This window comes from Heteronotia binoei, chromosome 15 (assembly GCF_032191835.1).
Source record: "Heteronotia binoei isolate CCM8104 ecotype False Entrance Well chromosome 15, APGP_CSIRO_Hbin_v1, whole genome shotgun sequence".
In the NCBI taxonomy this organism is placed as follows: Eukaryota; Metazoa; Chordata; class Lepidosauria; order Squamata; family Gekkonidae; genus Heteronotia; species Heteronotia binoei.
Genome location: NC_083237.1, coordinates 50706263 through 50727204, shown reverse-complemented (window position 1 = coordinate 50727204; position 20942 = coordinate 50706263). Strand labels below are relative to the sequence as shown.

The 20942-nt window shown below is 44.3% G+C and overlaps 1 protein-coding gene across 1 annotated transcript; it reads right to left on the bottom strand.

Annotated features, from left to right (window-relative positions):
• Nucleotides 1–1943: 1943 nt before the first annotated feature.
• Nucleotides 1944–16866, bottom strand: CBX1 (chromobox 1). The gene is made up of 5 exons (XM_060254608.1): nucleotides 16563–16866; nucleotides 9192–9363; nucleotides 7359–7536; nucleotides 5168–5262; nucleotides 1944–3392 (listed from the first exon to the last, which is right to left on the bottom strand). The coding sequence occupies exons 2-5, from the start codon at nucleotides 9329–9331 to the stop codon at nucleotides 3248–3250; spliced, it is 558 nt and encodes a 185-aa protein (XP_060110591.1). The 5' UTR covers nucleotides 9332–9363; nucleotides 16563–16866; the 3' UTR covers nucleotides 1944–3247.
• Nucleotides 16867–20942: the final 4076 nt, after the last annotated feature.

The window sequence follows — 20942 nt, the reverse complement described above, 5'->3', positions numbered from 1 at the left end:
CCTTCCAGATCCCTAGTCTTAACACTGTAACCACTATACATTTCTCCATGCATTGGCTGTCATGGATGTGCACATACTTGAACATGGCTTTATTAGCTACAGTACAGCTGACTGCAAGCCTTCATGTAAAAGAGCTTGTGGGAGCTTTTGAGCAGCCTTGATGAGCAATGAAAGCATACTGATCATTGATTCATCTAGTCAAAGGTACAGCCACATTAGAACTGGACTGGGTGTTCCGGAGATCTCTTCCTGTAAATGCAATAATCCTGGGGAATAGTTATTTGGTTTCCCTTAATTTGGCATTGAAAATTTGGGATATTTTTCTGAGCAACTGATTGGAAGAGAAACAACTAAGAGAGTAAAAACAAGCATCCCGGATGTCCAATCTAGAGGTCGGGGAAGAAAATTTAAGTTTCACGGAATGTAGTGGTCAGACTGAAACTCCAGGGGGAAATCTGAATTCTGCCACTTCAAATCCACATTAACATGAACAGAGACAACAAGGACTGGCTCCTGGGTGTAGGGGCTGCTGAGAAAGCACTAGGAGACAAGGTCTGCACTACCTCTGGAAGATAAGAGGTATTGCTGTTCCAATCCCCTAGCAAGGGCTTTCATTCCTGGACAACAGGTTCACAGTGTTCCCATTCCTTAAAACATCTATCAAATCACCATTAGGGCAGGAGACTCACCAGGACTGAACCATCAAACTCCCATTGAGTTCCACTGGTATCTCTTGAGAAGACTCTTAAAGGATGCTACTGAAGAATCTGTTGAACAAACCCACACGGTTCTGCTATTTGTGGAAGCTAACATGTGATCCTTGGTTTTCTCCTGGGCTTCAACTACTTACCAAGGTTTGGTCAACATACAGAACAGAACATGATCTGAGAACAGGAGCTAAGATGTAAGGAAAAAAAACACCAACCTGAAAGGAATTTAAAGAATGAACCTTTGCTTGCTTACATATTAAAGTTTGCCTTACATATTACTTACATATTAAAGTGCAGTCCCTCCTGCCATTTTCCCTGTATGTACCCCCTCCAGTACGGTCTTTTCTTCCCACAAAACTATGACAGTCACACTGTCATGAGCTTAGACCAAAATAACTGCAACCATTACACTATTAAGCAGGAATGAAGTACAATATTTCGACTTTGCTGTTCTTTCGACTTTTCCAAATTTACATGGTTGCTGACTGAAATTTTTAAGACCGTGTTGGGAACGTGTAGGAGTCAGCCAAGGGCTTTATACCGTTAAGACCAAGGAAATAACAACATTAATAATATTAACCAAAATATCAGAGATGGAAGAAGGCGGCCACAATGGCAGAAAGTGAACTTAGTCCATATATCATCCATTTCCACCTAACTCTGTGTAAAAAACGGGGTGGGAATACCCAAGAAAGACTACCCAAGAAAGACTTTAGGTAGCTGCACTGCTCAATCAACATCCCAAATGAAAGCCAGATTAACGACCAAGATAACTAACAGTATGCAAATTCTAGAGAATTCAGAATACCCAGTACAGCATGCACATTATTTTGGTTGCTTTTAAGCGAAACCACACACATAGCCCCTTATTGCTGTTTTCTAGGTGCCATTACACAGAGACAAAGACTAATGATACTTTCCTTGTATTCCACCATTCATGCAGAGAAGGTACACTGCCCTATTCTCCCTTCACACAGCCCTTTCAGCATCCTGGAAAAATTCTGGGAACCACACAGGAATAAATGTGCAGGTGGGGCAAGGCAATGAAATCACCCCCTCCACACTCTAGAGCAGCATTTTCAAAAGAGGACTGAGCTCATTTCCCTCCTTTCTTCTGGGAAATGATCTCTCTGGAGGCTGGAATGGAGAAGAATATGGAAACACTGCATGGTGGATATGGGCCACTTGTGCACTGTGTCTAGGTTGAGGAAAGGGAAAAGGGAGGATCAGGACTATAAATCTAAAGTTTTATTGAGACAAAAAGACAGCTCAGTATGAAGTTAAAATCCAAACACTTAAGTTTTAGACAACATTTTCACATAAACCTAAAACACATGCTTAATTTTAAAAAAGGTTTATACAATACATTTCTACGTACATACCACCCCACGAAGGAGAAGTTGGTGGTTTACTGGGATGTGGAGCAAAATTTCAGAGGTAAAATTTGTAAAAACAAAGACTTTTATTTGATTTAAAATGAAGTATCAGCACAGGACCAGGGCAAGGAAAGCAACTAGTAATGCCCCAAGTCTGAACAGAAAATAGCTTTTACAGAATGGTTTGAAATCTACATTGTGTAGTACAGGGGTAGATTTCATCCCTGCTTTCCTTCCCTAAAATACCTAGATTTTCTTAAAGTCTGAAATTCACATACATACTGGGGGGGGGAGAAAAGAAAAACCAAAACAAAGGACACAGCACCCCAGAGCTGCTTCATAGGATAAAAGTAATGATGCAGAATCAGTAACACTATAAGAAAAATTGGGTCACTTTCAACAGCAGTGACTCTGTGTGGGGAGAGGGGAAACAAATATCTGCGGACACTTCCTCATCTCCTGTTCTGGAAATAATAAGTGAAAATTTGTGGTAGCCAACTGCATAATTTATGGCTGTCACCTCTTCAACTTTTAACACTTAAGATAGACACCCCCACCCCAGCCTCTCACTTTTCTTTGTAGTAAGAGGCATGTATATTCTTAAGTTTGGATACAGAGCTGGGATAATTCCACTCCCATCCCAAATTAATTAGAAAATACCCTCCCCCACCCCTCCCCGGATGATACACCAATAATAGCAAAAAGGAGAAAGAAAGCCTACATACATGCTAAACCATAAAAATGCAGTTAACACTATCTGGAAGAAAGGCTGCAAGTCAGAGAAGATCTTCAGAGAACACACAGCCTCCCCCCTCCCCCAACCTGCTGTTGCTTTTGGCAGCCTGTCCAGGTCCCAGGCTTTGTCCAGCATGGAGTTGTTTTTTTGCTTCATTCCCCCCAAGCAAGTAATAGCTGGGGAAGACTTGCCCCATCCTCCCCTCCTTCCCCACACAGACATGAGGAAGGGAGGAAAGGAAGAGTAGTGTGCTGCCATGCCAAGCTGGGCGAGGGCACAGAAAACCGTCTGTTTTCTACAGAGGGCACCTTCCCCCCCACAGCCAAGAGCCTCTTTGCTTCCTTGTTTCATGCTCAAACCCACAGTCTTGATGTTTTAATACAAAAGTTGGCCAGAAGAGGGATGGGGACAGAGGGGAAGGGAGGCTAGTTCTTGTCGTCCTTCTTGTCGTCGTCCTCCGAGGGGTAGGAGTGCCATGTCAGCCTCTCCTCGTAGAATGAAATGACCACCTGCGGGCACTTGATGTTTGCTTCCTTGGCAGGGACCAGGTCAGCTTCGTCAGAGTTCTTCCTGCAGAATCAAGTGGCAAAGGAAACCAGAGAGAAGACTTCAGTGGAAAGATACCAAGATGCATCAGTGGTATTTTTTTTTCTCCAAACATGGATATCCAAGAGGCTGCTGTCCTGGCACCTGGGAACACCTGTCACTCTGAGGTTTTGTGTCTATTTCAGAATCTCCAGCTGTTGCTCTTTCCTTAAACCACAGACTCCATCCAAGAAAGCAAGAACTGCAAAAAATGTTCCAGCATCTTGTATGCAAGTTAATTTGCTGCTGGATATTTCAGCTGTAATTTCACAATGGTTTGGCACTGTTTGGCCTAAAGAGATAGCTCTGAAGAACAGCTATTCTTGCCCTACCAGATGAAGAGATGCCCCAACCTTTGTAATTTGATAATACCCGGCTCCTCAACATAGGAAAGCAGAGGCATAGCAGCCACTGTTTCTCCTCCCAGCATGAAGCACAGCTACAAAACTTAGCCTCTGCTCACAGGACAGTGTTACAGAAGTGAGGAATCACATTGCTGAAAATTAGGATGGAACAAAGTTACATTCTGATTAGGAATAAGCCAATTTCATGTGCTCAAAATGTATCACAAAATTATATTGATGTAATGGCCACAGGAATAAGCAGCTTTTAAAGGGGGATTAGAGAGATTCCTGAGGAGTAAGTCTGTCAATGGCTACTAGCCATGGTGGCTGAGGGGAACCTCCACATTCAGAGGCACTAAACCTCTGAACCCCAGAGCTAGGAGACAACATCATGGGAAAGCCTTGGCCTCTATGTCCTGTTGTTGACCCTCTAGAGCAGGGGTGGCCAATGGTAGCTCTCCAGATGTTTTTTGCCTACAACTCCCATCAACCCCATCCATTGGCCATGCTGGCTGGGGCTGATGGGAGTTGTAGGCAAAAAAACATCTGGAGAGCTACCGTTGGCCACCCCTGCTCTAAAGGAACTGGTTGGCCACTGTGGGAGACAGGATGCTGGAATAGATGGACTACTGGTCAGATCCAGCAGGGCTCTTATGTACTTGTGAAGTTAACTGAAGCAAATTTTTAGCTTTCTCCTCATATGTCTTGACAAACACCTGTATGAAAACCTACAATTAGTAGGTAGATTAAATTAGCTAGTGCCCACACGTAAGCGTGTGAAAGATCTGAATAAAACAAGCCACTGAGCAAAACAAGCCAGTATTTAAGCACCAAGCAAACCAAAAATCACTAAGCAAAATACTGAATCTGGAAAACCACTCCCCCACAAAGTCCGCTTCGGTGGGGTAGGGCAGGATATAAATCGAATAAAAACAAACAAAAAACAAATAAAGTCTGATTCCTACCTGTCCCATGCACACAAACCTTCCACCTCAAAAGAAATGGAAGGATTATGGGAACTGGCAAAAGGCCCAGTCATTTGAACATAGGATGTATGTTAATTTAACCCCATGAAAATTAGACAACTTTCCAAATTCTACATAAACTAATCAGGAAGATTAGAACCTATCTCAAATTGGCCCACCTTTCCCTTCAGCTGGAAGCGCAAAGCAGCTGGATCATGAAATTGACAAAGCCATCAGACGGCCTGCCAGAAGAATGCTGCAACCAGAAGAATCTGCAGTGTCCCCATCCTTGACCTTTTAATAGTAGCCCATCAAAGGCCAAACCTGTTGAGTTCAATTCTATGCGGTATCATTATGAATCCCCACGGTATTAAGTAGCAGCATCTTCCAAAATTTTACATCAGAACTCTTTCATGGGGGGAAATGCAGACAGCAAGGGGCACACACTCACCATTTCATCAGAAACATTAGCTCCCCGCTGGAATCTGTGGCACCAATGATCCGCTCTGGATCAAAACCTCTCGCAAAGCCTCGTGGCTTCTCAGCCTGAAGGAAGAAACAAGGATATTTATTTATAAAACTCAAGTCCTGAGTCTATCTTCACTCAAGCCAGCTTATAATAAAAAAAATCAAGAAGCTCTGCCTAAAGCAGAGTGCAAGTACACAGCATCTCAATTCAAATCGCAACTGCTTGCTCTAAGTCAGAATATTTATGCTCACTGTTAGAGGCAGAGAGAGACAGACAGACAGACAAGAGACACCAAACAGAAACTGAGCTTGACTTTGCATCACTGGCTACAACAAAGCAAAATCAACATGAGCCCCACAAAATCCATTCCCAACGCACTGCTAAGATTATGGCATGCTCCATGAGGCAGGAAGCATGCCTTCCTCATGAATGTGGATGGCCATTCTGACTGCCAAACAAGTAACCACTTGGTGAAAGCGTGAGATCTCTGGGCAAATTCGCTGTTCATTTTGTAAGGATATTTATTTATTTATTTATTTATTTATCTGAGATTTATATCCCGCCCTTCCCACCAGGTGGCTCAGGGCGGCTTACAACATGTAAAACTAACATAAAAATATAAAATTAAGCATTAAAATTAACATCTCATAATGTATAGTTAAAAATCTAGGCATTTGTTATGTACATAAACATTTGTTCCCTGTATATTACTCCTGTTTTATCTAAATTTCCATTGATATTATATCCACTGTTATATACCCACTCCTTGAAAATCACTTGAATGAAATCACTCTTAAGGTGGACAAATTTTGTGACTTGACTCAGCTGATAAGGAAGCAGATGCTCTAATCCTTTTATTAACTGCCATACTACTGAAATTAGTGCTTGACCAAGTTAAGAACTTTTGTTTTAAAATTTCTTGTTTAGTTCGTGACTTTATGTTGGCTGATCTTGGGGCTGTAATAATTGAAATAAATGTATTTTCACAGAATGTTCATTTATTCTGTAAGAAGCTACCGTGATTATTTGTTTCAGAGTTCGTTAGAGGGTAGCACTGCTTTATACTGCCTATTATAACAAACAATATCATTTAAAGTGACAAGCCTATTCTGGCTTTATATTTTGCCCCAGTCTACTCTGTCAAACCCCACATGCCAAAGTGAGACCGTCATGAAGGACTACCACAGAATGGATGCCTTTGAGAGAGATTGTGTGCACGGGGCAGGAAGAGCCTTTGCACAGTTGGTTGTTTCACCAGGCTTGTGAGGAAAACACTGCCACAGCAACTTCCAGGATACAAAAAGGTTCAAGGAATTTAGGAAACAGTCTGATGGAGGAATCTGGGGGATGCTATTCTTTATGTGCTCTGGACTCTTAATTAAGGTACTGCTAGAGTTCAAGTTGTTCTGTAAAACTCACACAGGAGGCTTTCCGCAGTACAACAATTAGAAGTCTTCTAGAGCTACAGTTCAGCACTGCGAGGGGATCCAGAACTGGAAAGACTTGGCTCAAATGAAATGTTAATCCCAAGGGAGTCTGCTAGGAGAATGGGTGAACAAAGAGGAACTAGCAAGTGGGAAAGCTGGAACAGAAACAGAGAGAAAAATGGGTTTGGGCCCAAGAATATATGTAAAAGTTGGGAAAACGGGAAAGAATGGTAGAATGAGAAAGGAGAAAATGAGGGGGAAACCATGGAGCTTACAAAAAAAGATGCCAAGAGATGCATCGGACCAGTGGCCCATTCAAGCCAGCATCCTCTTTCACACAATGGCGAACTATTTGCCCAGATGGAAATTCTGAGTGCTGAACAGGAAAGAAAAGATGTGTGGGTGGGTAGGAGAGAATGGAGTGGAAGGAAGAGGAGTAAATAGGGATAAATGTGAATTTTTAGGAACGTGGCTACAAAGGTACTATCTGCTGTTGTGTTTTGGATCAAAGAAAGAACAGCATATGCTGTTAAGCTGCCAAAAACAGAATTATCTTTAAAATTGTCAGGGGTTGCAGTGTAAAGGCCATGCCACTCAAGTAAGTGAAACTCATTTCAAAAAATTAATATGGACTTTTGCTTTCTCTCACAACTGTATTTCTGCCTAGCAACCCCCAAATTTAGAGTTCTTTATCACAAGGCACCAGCAGCCCTCAGTGGGCCATTGCTTGAAAGAATCCACCGTACCTCGTCTTTCTTTTTCTTTGGTCTGCTCTCCTCCCCCCTGTCCTCAGAGTCCGACTCTGCCTTGCGCTTGCTTCCCTCTGACTTGTCACTCTCATGTGCTGTTTTCTGGGACTGCAGGAACTCCGCAATGAGGTCAGGGCAGTCGAGGTTCTCCTCCGGCTCCCACGTATTATCTTCACTGCAACCACAGAACTCTTATTAGCTGGACAGGACTGCAAAATATCAATTTTTGCAATTAAAAGGTTTTTTATGGAAAGGCTGGCATTTCAGTGTATGCCAATCAATCACTTTAACTTTAGCAGATTGACTCTGGAAATTCTTTGACTAGCTGCTACTTATGGGTGTGGCTTTTTTAAAAGTCTGAGGTAGAAAAAAACCTACAGGAATAAATGTTACACCTAAAGTTACATTCTGTAAGAAGCCTGATACTATTACCAAGATGCAAAAGCAGACACCGCCCCCCCCCCCCCCATATGTGATCAAAGTTACAAGCCTGGCATGGTTGCTTAGTTTGACCCGAAGCTGACAGAATGGAACAGGATCTAGATGGGAAAAGGAAGGAAAGGGAAAGAGTGAAGCTACTAGGGTCTCAGTTGTCTATACTATTCTTGACCAACTCCTGGCCTCAGAAGATGCATTTAGACATGCATTACCTGGAAAGAGAAAACAGAATGATACAACAGCCTTCTGTGGCTCCTTATGCCTGTTCAAGCATATATAAGCATATGGAGCAGAGGTCCATCAGTGCCTAGTAGCCACAGCCTATTGCTGGAACTCTCTGTCTGGGGCAGTGATGCTCTGTATTCTTGGTGTTGTGGGGGCACAGTGGGAAAGCTTCTAGCCCCACTGGTGGACCTCCTGATGGCACTTGAACTGGATGGGACATTGGCCTGATCCAACATGGCTTCTCTTATGTTCTTAAGCCCACCTGATCTGCAGCTTCAACAAGCAAAGGAATGCTCTGAGGCAAAGCCTGATTTCTCCATCATGCTTGATCACCTACCGGCTGCTGCTCATCTAACACAGACCCGTGTCCAGTACAGCCCCCCCCCCCCCAAGTGAGAAATATCTAACTGTTCAGAAGCCACACTGTACATCTGTGATTCAACTGTTATCTTCTGCAGGAACATAATCTCTCTGAAGCCCTAAACTTATCTAGGAAATTCTGAAGCAATGAGAGAAAGGCAAAGAGAAATAAGGAGAGGAACCAGCTGCATTTTAAGGCAGACCTACGTCTTCTGCCCACGTATGTCACAATGGGCAGTTTACAAAATCCAAAACTGGGCTGGAAACATTCATTGTTAACAACTCTTCATTCTCTACAGCAGGGACCCCCAACATTTATGGAACCTGCAGACACCTTTGGAATTCTTACACAGGGTGGTGGAATAACCACAAAATGGCTGCTCCAAGAGGTGGAGCCACACACACACACACACACACACACACACAGGAAGCTTAAATGTAGGATATTTTTTTTAAAAAAATAACACTGTGAAAGAGGAGTGAAAGAATAAAACCAGTACTGCGGTGGCCACTGCCACTGAAACAATGTTATTTTAATCTGCCCAACTAATTGCATCTCCAGCCCTGCATCAGAAGCCCTGCTGGGCAAGAGCCCTATCACGTCTCACCTGCTTTCTAAAAAAACACCTGGTGGGCACAGGGAAAGGTGTTGGGTGGGCACCATGCTTGGGACCCTTGCTTTATAGCCAAATCTTCTGCTCAGCTATTGGTGAGTCATAGATGACCTGAATGTCCACAAAGATGTTAACTTTCACCTTTAAGATCATGCAGGGCAAGGCCTAAAATGACAAAAAAAAGGAGCCTTACTCTGAGAAGCCCTTCCACTTCAGCAGGTACTCGACTTTGCCTTTCACCACCCGCCTGTCAAGGACCTTTTCCACCACATATTCTTCCTCCTCTTCCTCTAGGACCTCCTCCACTTTCTTCTTGTTCTGCTTTTTTCCCATTGTGCTCGCCAGTTTTGCGGCTTAAAGGGAGGCTGTTAGAGAAAAAGATGCAAGCAGAGTGTCAGGCATCAAGACAGGGCATGCAAATATAAAGGTTTAAACATTTCAACTGTCACTACTAAAAAGAGAAAGCACGTTGTGATACCTTGAAAATGAAAGCCATAACAAACCTTAGTTCACCAAATGCATCTTGTCCACAACTCTTCATTCTCATTATTTAGGTCATAGGTAGTTTTGTTCCAACTGATCTAATTGTGACAGGAGGCCATGTGTATTTCAGACTGTTTTTCCTATATCTACCTTGCACTTTCTTTCACTGCTAAATATTTGTATTATGAAACCTAAACATGGATGTACAAATATATACACATACTGTACCATATATATATATATATACACACACACACACGTACTGTACCAGAAAAGACATATCTCAGTAGCAAAAATAAGTTATATGGGAAAAGAGCAGCATGGGGTGTAGTGGTCTGCTTGTCAGACTATGATCTGGAAGATCCCCAGTGTGTCATGAAGCAACACACACCCTCAACCTTTGTTAGGTCCCCGGGTGATTGTTGTGTGCAAGGCTTTTTCTGTAGCAGGAACTCCTTTGCATATTAGGCCATACCCCCCTGATGTAGCCAATTGTTGATTGTTGTGATTGTTGTGTGCAAGGCTTGATTGTTGTGATTGTTGTGTGCAAGGCTTTTTCTGTAGCAGGAACTCCTTTGCATATTAGGCCATACCCCCCTGATGTAGCCAATCCTCCAAGAGTTTACAGGGCTCTTCTTACAGGGCCTAATGTAAGCTCCAGGAGGATAGGCTACATCAGGGGTGTGTGGCCTAATATGCAAAGGAGTTCCAGCTACCAAAAAAGCCCTGGTTGTGAGAGGTGAGGAACCATGTTGTAAGCTGCTTGGGATCCCCACTGAAGAGAGAAGTGGAATAAAAACACCGAAACAGAGAAACAAATAAGCAACTGAAGACTTGGGTGGGATGCAGCATCCAAGGCCCACCATTGCCAATGGGACCCAGATGGCAAGTTCAACCCTTGCTTGATAGCCCTTATCCACATCTAGTGGAGCATAACACACAAATACTGCAGAATAGATGCTTTTGCCTACGCTGATTCACGTTGGAGGGTTTGTCCAGTCTTTTTGCTGCAACTCAACAGGAACGGTCACTGAACATAGACGTATTTTGGACACAAAGGCAGTTAGGAACATACAACTTGGTCAGCAAAATCTCAGTGCGATTAAGCTCTGTATGGTGAAGTTCTTCTGTCAAAATCAGCAAACACTGCCGCTGTGTTACTCACAGGACACCAGTTCTTCAGGCCAGTACTTTGTGGCCAAGCAAACAGAAGCCTCTGCTCCCCTCTCTTTAAAAACTGTAAGATCTGTGGCTTAATGCATGAAACAAAAATTGCACTGGTGGGGAAGGAGGCACTGAGGATGAGGCAGAGGCACCACAAGGGCACCCAGCAAGCATGGGAGATTAAACAGCTTGCTATTTCTGGAAATGAAAAGTTACAGTCTACTGGAAAAAAAGAAAACTGTGCTGGCCTCCTGCAGGCAAAGCATCTCTCAGCAGGAGGATACACTTGTCTCAGTCGGGGTCTGATAAAATACAGACAAAAGGGGCCGTCAAGCACAGCCAGGGTTTAGAGGAAATGGGGCTTGTTTGCAGTGAAGGATGGTTGGCTAGGGAGAGAGACCCAGGAAAAGAGGCAGAATGAGAAAGAAGGGGTAATATTTCTAAAGGGCACACCGAATCTAACAGGAGTTTGGGGGGTGAACAACATTTATCCTAGCATAAGTGTTTGTGCATCACAACTCTCTTCCATGGATGCATGAAGTGTTCATCCATTATTAGGCAGATACATTCATATGTCAAACAACAAAAAGGCAATGGTGTTGTGTTTGTGTATGGGCAGGGAGATGTTTACAAAGGAAGGTCAAACACCAGCACAACTTTAACAGAAAGGAAGAAGGCATTTCCATCCACCAATCTTGGTATCCAGCTCTGCAAAACACCCTACAGACTATAAATTGCAGAAATTCACAGAACAACCAGCACATTCCACAGAACAATCAGCACAGTCAACAACCATCTTCCTTTTCTTCACACTCCTTCCAACCCTCCCAGCAATTAACACAGAACAATGGTCACATTCAACAGCCAGTTTCCTTATCACTACTACTTCCAGGAAGCCCCACCAAACAATGGGCACATCCACAAACCTATTGCCCTTTCACCACACCCCCTCCAGCCTAGAAATAGCAGCTCTCCAGCAGCCCTGGCCTCACTCAATGCACAGCAGCCAAGAAGGTCAGAGCGCCTGCTCCGGCTGCAATGCCACTAAGGATGTTCTCCACAGCTGAGAACGAAACGTCTGGAAGAAAAACTTTCTCCAGTAGAACACGGCACTTGAGCCCAAAAGATTCTACAAACCCTAAAGGGAGGTCAATTTAAAACACAATCCAACCAACAAAATAAAACACTCAGCAAGTACAGACACTACCAAATACTTGTAGACGGGTAAAATAGAATATTGTATCTAACCCAGGAAAGTACAGGATGAGACAAACATATCCTGTTAGAAATGTGGAGTGACTATTCAGAGGTTAGTTGAAAATTAGCAGCAGTTGCTGATAAAATGCTAATTGGGTCATAATAAAAAAAAAAGAGAAGGGTGGAATGTTGTAAACTGCTTTGAATGCCCATTTGGGAGAAAGGCGGGATACAAATGAAGCAAATAACTAAAGCTATAACGCATAAACATAATCCCAAACCCTTGTTCAAAGTGTGTGAGTGGGGGGGGGGGGGGGGAGTTTGAAAGAAGGTAACACTGAATTTCTTAATCCTGCAATTACACATTAGATTTTCTTTCTGAAGTTCTTTTGTAGGAGAACAATGGCTTTTAGATTCCCAACAGAACACCCTTGAAGATTAAAGGGGCATGCTTTCACTGTCAGTTTATATGGTCCTGGTGGGCCAAAGCACTCAAGAAACCTCTGCACCCCACTAATCTACTGTCCCCACAGCTCCATAAGGGGAAAAAAATGCTACAAATTTAAGGTTGGTTTGAAACCAGTAATTTCGCATGGCTTCGCAGTTGTCTTATAACCAGTCAAGGCTCAAACAACTCAAGAGCAACAAAATCCTTTCAGGAAAATTCATCTTGATACATCAACTGGAGTTGGGGGGAGGAGGGAGAATATGAATAGACAGCCTCTACAAAGTACAAGGGAAGGCATGAAAGGAGGAGAGTGGCACTTTGGACAACTTGCAACCAGAAAGATACTGAACTCTCCTAAACAGGTTTCCAATAGTACTCTAGTCTCTGCTTTAGCTTCAGACTATCACCGTTAGCAGAGGAAAAGCCATTTTGTCAGAATTCAACTAATCATCCTTTCTATGCGCCTCCATTCTCAGACTTCTTAACAGTCACCTTTGGACAGTGATGAAGTCTATTCTTCAGAGGACTTCAAGTCGAGCCCAGCACTGCCTCTTAAAACCCCTCTGATGTGGGGGTTACAATGCCAGAGTGTGAGATCCAGATCCAAGGTCCCATGCTGTCACAAACCTTGCTAGACAACACTCAGCCTAACCTATCTCACAAGACAGCCAAAAATGGAAGATGGGAAGAACTATATACGCCACCCTGAAGCCTTTGGAGGAAGAGCAGGATAAAAATGTGCTAATAAATATCACCAGTGTGCTCTGTTTCCATTTTAAAGTCTTTTATTATCAACATTTATATCTTCTCTAGAACATGTTTTTAGTACCCATCCAGGTTACAACCCAGTAGTGGCCTCATCCACTTGATGCTGCTTCTCTGCCAGCGTGGTTAAGAGCAGCAGACTCTAATCTGAAGAATGGGGTTTGATTCCCCACTTCTCCACATCAAGCCTGCTGGGTGACGATCAGTAGTTACCTTAGAACTCTCTCTGCCACACCTGCCTCACAAGGTGACTATTGTGGGGAGAAGAAGGGAGAGTGATTGTAAGCCACTTTGAGTCTCCTCAGGGTAGAGAAAAGTGGAGTATAAAAACCAACTCTTCCTTTTTCTAGCCACAAATGCACACCCCCACATAATTTTCCCTTATTCTCTCATTTTCTCTCCCTCTAGTGCTGGTGACTAGAAGCACTGGAGTGCAGAGGACAAATTAAGGGACACCTTTTACCAAAGCAGCTTAAATACAAAATGTTGGCTACAAACTTTTGAGTTGCACAAATGCAGATGACACTGGGATTGGGAGGCAACAAAACCGCTGGGAGGGGGGAGGGATTCCTATGCATGCAGCTACTACTAGGAACTGTAAGGTACATGAACATTCATTGAGAGGTTCAAGAAAGAAGCCATCTTGGTTTAAGACACTTTCTTTAGCATAACAGGTCTTCCCAAGTGTGGGAAAAGCAAGATTTAAAAAGATTAAACATCCCCTTCTTATATGCAACCCTCTATTTGCCAAAGTGTGGCCCATCCTACAATGCTGCTACCTGGCTGCTTTCCAAATAGTGACCCAACAGCTTATGTTTTAACACTTCATCCTAACAAGCAGACCTGACAGCTGAAGCACATATGCCAAGAGATTCTTTACCACATCTACATTATCAAGTTTCTTCTCACCCATACCACCTATTTATGTATGGCTCTCTTCTAACCAATGGTCAACATGGCTATGCCCTAATCAATTCTCTCTGTAAGTCTTTCCATTTCCAGCCAATAAAGCACTTCCCTACCATTACCCCCTTCTACTATTCATGTCACACATTCCTCCCTAACACTTAATGAATTTCTACAGCTCCCACCAGCATTACAAACCAGATTGCCCAGTGGTGCTCCCCAACACTCTGAATCCATCTTTAGAACACCACATTCACTCATCTCCATTATTGCCCCATTGGAATACTTCCGGCAACTGCATAGGGTTTTTGATATAAGAGACATTCAGAGGTGGTTGGCCACTGCCTGCCTGAGACTCCCATCCAGGTACTGACCAAGCTGATGCTGGTTAACTCCCAAGTTCTGGTGTGATTGGGCAAGCCTACTAGTGAGATCAGGGCACCATACCTATACCCATAGTTAATCTACTGAGTTCATCACTTACATGTCCTGCCCTTTCTCAGAAGTTCTGCCAAGTTAGTCTTTGGATCTCTGTGATTTGCATCTGAACCTCACCCATGATTCACAAAACTGTATTTACATAGTAGAGACTACCCCTCCATTCCTACCCAACTCCATTCCCTAAATGTACTGCTAAGGATTACTGGCACCTGTGCAAATCAATAGATGTCCGCCTGTCACAACACTCCTGCCTAGGATGTCTTCCACTAGCACAGTTCCCAGAACAATGAACCCCAGCATGCAACAGTCTCCTGGAAAATACCCCAGCTTCCTCAACACTGCCATCTCAGTCCCCATTCCCAATCCGTCTTTCAGCAAGGATCGCAAGAACCATGTTCCCTAAAAGGAATGTTCCTCCCCACGTACATCTTTGCACAGCCCCCACTAATTGCTTTTATGTTTAGCTCCTTCCACTAATCAATTCACCAATATCCCCCACTCCAACCTTGCCCATATGTAAGGCCCCTCCCCCAAACACCCAGCCTGCCTCCACAAAAGACCTCATTATTACTCCACCTTCGACATATTACAGTGTGGTGTAATGGTTACAGTGACTAGAAAGACCAGGATTTAAATCTCCCCTTGCTACAAAACCTACTGAGTAATCTTCTTGCTATGAGACTAAAACGGAAGAGGGGGGAAATGGTGTATACACCTCCTTGGAGGAAGAAGTGAAAATGTAAAACAAGTAAGGAAATCCACTCCCCCCTTTTGGGGAATAAAAAAGCCCATTTTGTGTCTGCAACCACATCAAGAAACGGGCCTCCCTCTTTATTTACAAGGTTTAATCTTATACCTTCTCCCCTCTAGTTATTCTCTCTAGGCTACAGTAAAACAGTCTCTCCCTCCCCCAATTCAGAAAACCCAAATTATGCCCCTTTGCAACCCCCTATTTCTCACTTCCAAGTGTGAAAAGAGCCATTCACATGCAAAAAATACATTTTAGCCTCTTCCACTCCATAATCTGCACCTGTCTGTTCATATCTGACCTCCGTCTCACAAAACCCCATATTTAAATAAATCTGGTTCATCTTTAAGATACTACTGTTCTTTAAAAAAAAAAAAACTAACAAGTCCAGCGTCATGTTTAAAGAGTTAATCCAACACACTCTTTGGAAGCCCCCCTTCCCCCCAAATACCGATTTACCAGAGATCCATAATATACTCCTCTAAGATCTATATACTTCACCTTTTTTCAAGGCTACCTGCCCCACCCCCAGCACCATTCACTCCCCTCCCTTAAGTCAGATCAGCAAATAAAGAGCTGAAGAAAAGATAGAGAAGGAGGAAAACAGTTAAGAACAGGACTTGGAAAGCCAACGGGGAGGGAGGTTGGCAACTGCAACCCCAGGCACACAGAAGTCACTGCATCTAAACAGGGGGCGGTCATTTAAGTTAGTGAGGTTTGTTAAATATATATATGTATGTGTGTGTCACTTTTGAGCAGAAAATGAACCACTGAGAACCTTTGTAGAGCCCCGCCCATCCCGTTAACACATTATACAGCAGGGGTGGCCAAACCGTGGCTCTTTCACACATATTGTGTGGCTCTCAAAGCTCCCACTGCCCTGTTGGCTGACTTGGAGAAAGCAATTGTCTCTTTAAATCACTTCTGCAAGCCAACCCAGCTGGTGGCTTGAAGAATGCATTTAAAGTTGTTTTCTTTCTCCCTCCCCCCATCTATTTGCCTCCCTTTCTCCCCCCCCCCCCCGGCTCTCAAATATCTGATGCTTATTCTCTGTGGCTCTTATATGAAGCAAGTTTGCCCACCTCTGATGATACAGCAACCCCTTCCCGCCACAGACTTCTGCTTTGGGGAGACCCTTCTTGAGCCCTCCCCATATTTCACCTTCCCCCCACTACGATACTGACCTCCCCCTGAAACCGACCCAATATTTTACACCCCGCTCCCTTAGGATTCCTAAAATTTGAGGTTCCCCTTTCCTCAGAAGGGACCCCCCCCCCAATCCCCTCGCCTCAGCCCACCCCCCAACATGGCCGCCCAGCCCGCGCGCGCGCCGCCTCCCTCCCTCGCGCTCTCTCTCCGGTCCGTTATCCCCCCCCCCCTCCTTTTCTCGGCGGGTTTTTTTCTCCCTTTACCTGATTCAGCCTCACCACGAACGCACGAGCGGAAAGCAATGTCAAAAAATTAATAAAAACGCGTCGCCGCCGATGAAGGAGGCGCGGGCTGCGGTCGGGGAAAGGAGGTCGGGTTTAAAGTTTAAAAAAAAGAAATAGAAGAGGAGAGAGAGAGAGAGAGATACGGTTGGACAGCAGGCCTCCCGCGCTCAAGCCACCTCCGCCAAACAAAAGAGCGCTGCAACCCCTCTACCCGCCGAGAAGCACCGCGCACGCGCCGCCCAGCCTCTAACCCCTCCCCTCCTCGGTCCTTCGCCCGCGGCCTTGTGGGACCGGATGCCCTTTCCTTTTTTTTAAAAAAAATGCTAAGAATACTACAACTCCCAGGAACGACGAGGGGGTCGAATGGGCGCTCGCATCGTTGCCTCTCTTCCGCTTTGCTCCCCGGGAGAAGTAGTTTTTTTTTTTTTGGTGACGCGTTCTGGTGAAGAACGCAACTCGAGTCTAGTTTAAAAACATTCTCCATGGTATAAGTTTTAGCCAGCCAGGTATTTGTTTATTCATTCATTCAATTTATAACCCGCAGCCTCTCCTGAAGAGAGGGCTTGGAGCAGTTCACAACATAATACTAAAACTTAACATAAATACCAAACCTATAAATAGAGTAACAACAGGTGCTGATTAAAATTAAACCGGTCATCGGCTCTGGACCAAATCTGGACAGCCAGCCACTCACACTTTCTCTTAGTTAATTAACTAAGCAATCCTAAACAGGTCAACTTAGAATCCAACTGAAGTCTACTCAGTGGGGCTTACTACCAGGAAAGTGTTCTTTGAATTGCACTGTCAATGTTATGCAAAACAATGCCCTACCGACCCTTCATAGTTCCTGCAAGGTACAAAATTTACGGTACTTTGTCAAATAGAAGACGACGACTGCAGATTTATATCCCGCCCTTCTCTCTGAATCAGAGACAGAGCTGCTCACAATCAGATAATACCCCCCCCCCCCCGCTTTGTTGTTCAGTAGCACAGTCGAGTCCGACTCCTTGCGACCCTATGGACCAAGTCACGCCAAGTCTTCTTAGTCTTCTACCATCCTCCGAAGTCTGCTCAAATTCGTGTTAGTTACATCAGCAGCTGTCCAGCCATCTCATCTTTTGCCGTCCCCTTCTTCTTTTGCCTTCTGTCTTTCCCAGCATCAGGGTCTTCTCCAGGGAGTGCTCCCTTCTCATTTGGTGGCCAAAGTATTTGAGCTTAAGCTTCAGCATCTGATCTTCCAGGGAACAGTCAGGGTTGATTTCCCTTAGGACTGGCTGATTGGATCTTCTTGAAGTCTAAGGAACTCTCAAGATTCCTCTCCAGCAGCACAGCTCAAAAGCATCTATTCTTCTGTGCTCGGCATTCCTTATGGTCCAACTCTCACAGCCATACATTACTACCATACATATACCCCCAATATGTAATATGTAATCATATTACATATTATATGTAATCATGTTACAGCCATACATATACCCCCCCTCCCCCTTTAAAACTTGGATTTGTTTTTAAAGTGGATTAGGGTCATCATCAGTGTGCATGGAAGAAGAAGAAAGCAGGTTTAATGGCGTGGTTCTATTGTGTATATTTTTGCGTAGGGGTTTACTGTCAAATGCTGCATCTGCTTCAGTCTAAACCACTTGATTTTAGTACGGCAAGCCCAGAGGAGCTTTGCACAGGACTGTGGTTGTTCAGAACAGTTTCTGCTGCTCCAGTCTAAACTCACTAAGTTCTGTGCCTGAAAAGAAGTTTTGTGTAACTTGAAAGCTCTCATTTTCAGTAATCAATAACCCTCCTTGGGTTATCTTTCATTCTGAAGCATCTGTTTTCAGGGCTGTGCATTTACCTATTAACCACTATTACCATACCCCAAAAAACCTTAATATTGCCTTCAACCCAGGAAACAGAACTTGGGAAGGAACAGTGGAATACAGGTTTAATTTTAATGGGCCACCAGGGTCAGGCACCAAAGACAGTGAATGAGTTTAGGCTCTGCCCTAAAACTTCCTTTGTTTCCAAGACCAGCCTGTCATTTTCTTTTTGCTGCTTTTCCATGCTCTGCAATCACTTATTTTCAACTAATGTAAAATCCAAGATGTGTTTCGGCTGTTGGTGTAAGGTTCTGCCAGTTAATCACTCAACAAATTCATGCTCACAGGGATATGTTTAGTTTTAATTGATATCGTATACAGGAGTTGACCTCTGCTAGAAACCCATTGTTAGGAATGCCTGGCCAGACAAAATGGTTACAGAAACATAAAGTGTGTGCTAATCCCATCTCCACTCCTCAAGGTCTGTTAGTTCCCACAAAGTTAAACGCTAAAAGGCGGGAGGCATCTTCTAAGGTTCTGCACCTACAAGGCCCCAGTTGCATTCCTGTGCCGAGTATGCCCGTTGTTATGACAACTAGATAAGCAAGTGAGCAGTAGCAGTGATATCTGTATACTAAGGTCTCAAACTCCCCTCCTCCTCCTGCACCAACTTAGAAGACATAAAACATGGGTTCAAGCAAGCAACAGAAAAATGAAACAACCTTTTTCAGAAGAAAAGAAAACATGGCAGGCTCAAATGGAAAATTTGGTTGACAACAGTATTGTTCTATGAGAGCTTGTCAACAATTGCATAATACGAAATGAAAGGCTTCGCATCACATCGTTACTTTGGATTGCTTCCATGAGGAGCTCTGGCTGTTTCCTCTGCTAAACTGCAGCAGTTGTTGACGGGCTTCTGCACAACAATGCCATCCTGCTGTTGCCAGGTCTGGCTTCGGAAATACCTGGAAATTTGAGAGATGGAACCTGGGTTTGGGAAAGGGAGGGCCTCAGTAAAGTATAATGCCATAGAGTCCACCCTCCAAGCAGCCATTTTCTCCAGGGAATTGATCTTAGAGTCGTTCTTTGTACACCTGTTTCTCTTCCCTTGCTTGGGAAGATCTTTTCTAAAAGCTTCTCTCCAAAGCAGCATTGAGTAAAATGTGGAAGGGAAGGTGAGGTTGTCCATAACTTCCCACCCATATCCAGTGCTTGCCTGCCATGTTTGGTGCCATTTCCCTTCCTGCCCACCATTCCCTCTATCCGCTACTAGGTAAAAAGCTTACCAGTGGTGGCACAGATGAGAAGGGAAAGCATGGAGAAAACATCGTGACAATAACTACAGTGCAAAAGCAATGAGGAGTCTTGAGATGAAGCGCCCCTGTGTGGAAGACTGTGTGAGGAAAATACCCTGACCTCCCCCTCAAGAGCTAATGTGAGTGGTAATGGGCTCCTTCCATCCTGGAGGTGTTGCTAATTCGACTCTCTGGCTACTCAGCCCTTATCATCTTCAAGGCCAGATCTGGAAATGTGGTAAGTGGCTTCTCATGAGAACCTCCAGGGGGAGGAATAGCGTTGCCAGTCCTCAGGTCCTGTGGGAGTTCCCCTGGTTTTTTGGCCCAGGGGAAACCCTGCCCCACAACAGCAACATCACTGTGGGATGTCCCTGACATGATGACGTCACCTGGAAGTGATGTCATCACGTCCGTAGGGGATGTTGCATGACATCACTGTGGTTTGAGGGCAAAACTCTGGTTTGGAGCCAGTTTTGCCCCAACATCAGAGTGTCACTGCATGATGTCCCTGACATGTTGTCATATCTGGGTGATGCCATTGCACTGGGGACGTGCTGGATATAACACCATAGAGTCCACCCCACAAAGCAGCCATTTCCTCCAGGGGAACTGATCTCTGTACATGATGTTCTCTTCTGATGTCAGACTGCCAAGACTCAAATCTGCCCAGTAGTCCTGAAACCTAGTAACGCATGAAGCTGCCTTAAACTGAATCAGACCTGGGGTCTATCATTATTGTCTACTCAGACAAACAGCAGCTCTCCAGAGTCTCAGGCTGAGGTCTTTCACATCACCTAGGGTTGCCAGGTCAGTTTTGGAAAATACCTGGAGACTTTGGAGGTGGATCCGGGAGAGGGTGGGGGTTAAGGAGGGGAAGGGCTTCAGCATGGTCCAATGCCATAGAATCCATCCTTCAAAGCAGCCATTTTTTTCCCCAGGGGAGCTGATCTTTGCCAGCTGAGTCAGTGGAAGATCTCCAGGACTCACCTGGAGGCTGGCAATTTCCTCTACTACCCAGTCGTTTGAACTGGAGACGCCAGTAACTGAACCTTTGAGCTTTTGCCTGCCAAGATGATCTTCTAATGAGCCATGTCCCTCCCCAGAAGCATTTAGGTTGATTGTAATTTTTATTAAGTGAAAAGGAATCACTGTATGGACAAGCAGAGAGTATTCTTTAAAAGCCTGAGGAGGCATGGCTCAAGAATTTGCTGAAAGGTGGAATCCTTAAAAGAAAAAAAAAACCCCTCCAATTT

Coding starts and splice junctions, on each gene's coding strand:
- CBX1 (XM_060254608.1), bottom strand. CDS start 9,331: ATGGGAAAAAAGCAGAACAAGAAGAAAGTGGAGGAGGTCCTAGAGGAA. Junction 7,537..9,191: donor AAGTGGAAGGGCTTCTCAGA/GTAAGGCTCCTT, acceptor CTGTGGTTGCAG/TGAAGATAATACGTGGGAGC. Junction 5,263..7,358: donor CAAAGAAAAAGAAAGACGAG/GTACGGTGGATT, acceptor TTCTTCCTTCAG/GCTGAGAAGCCACGAGGCTT.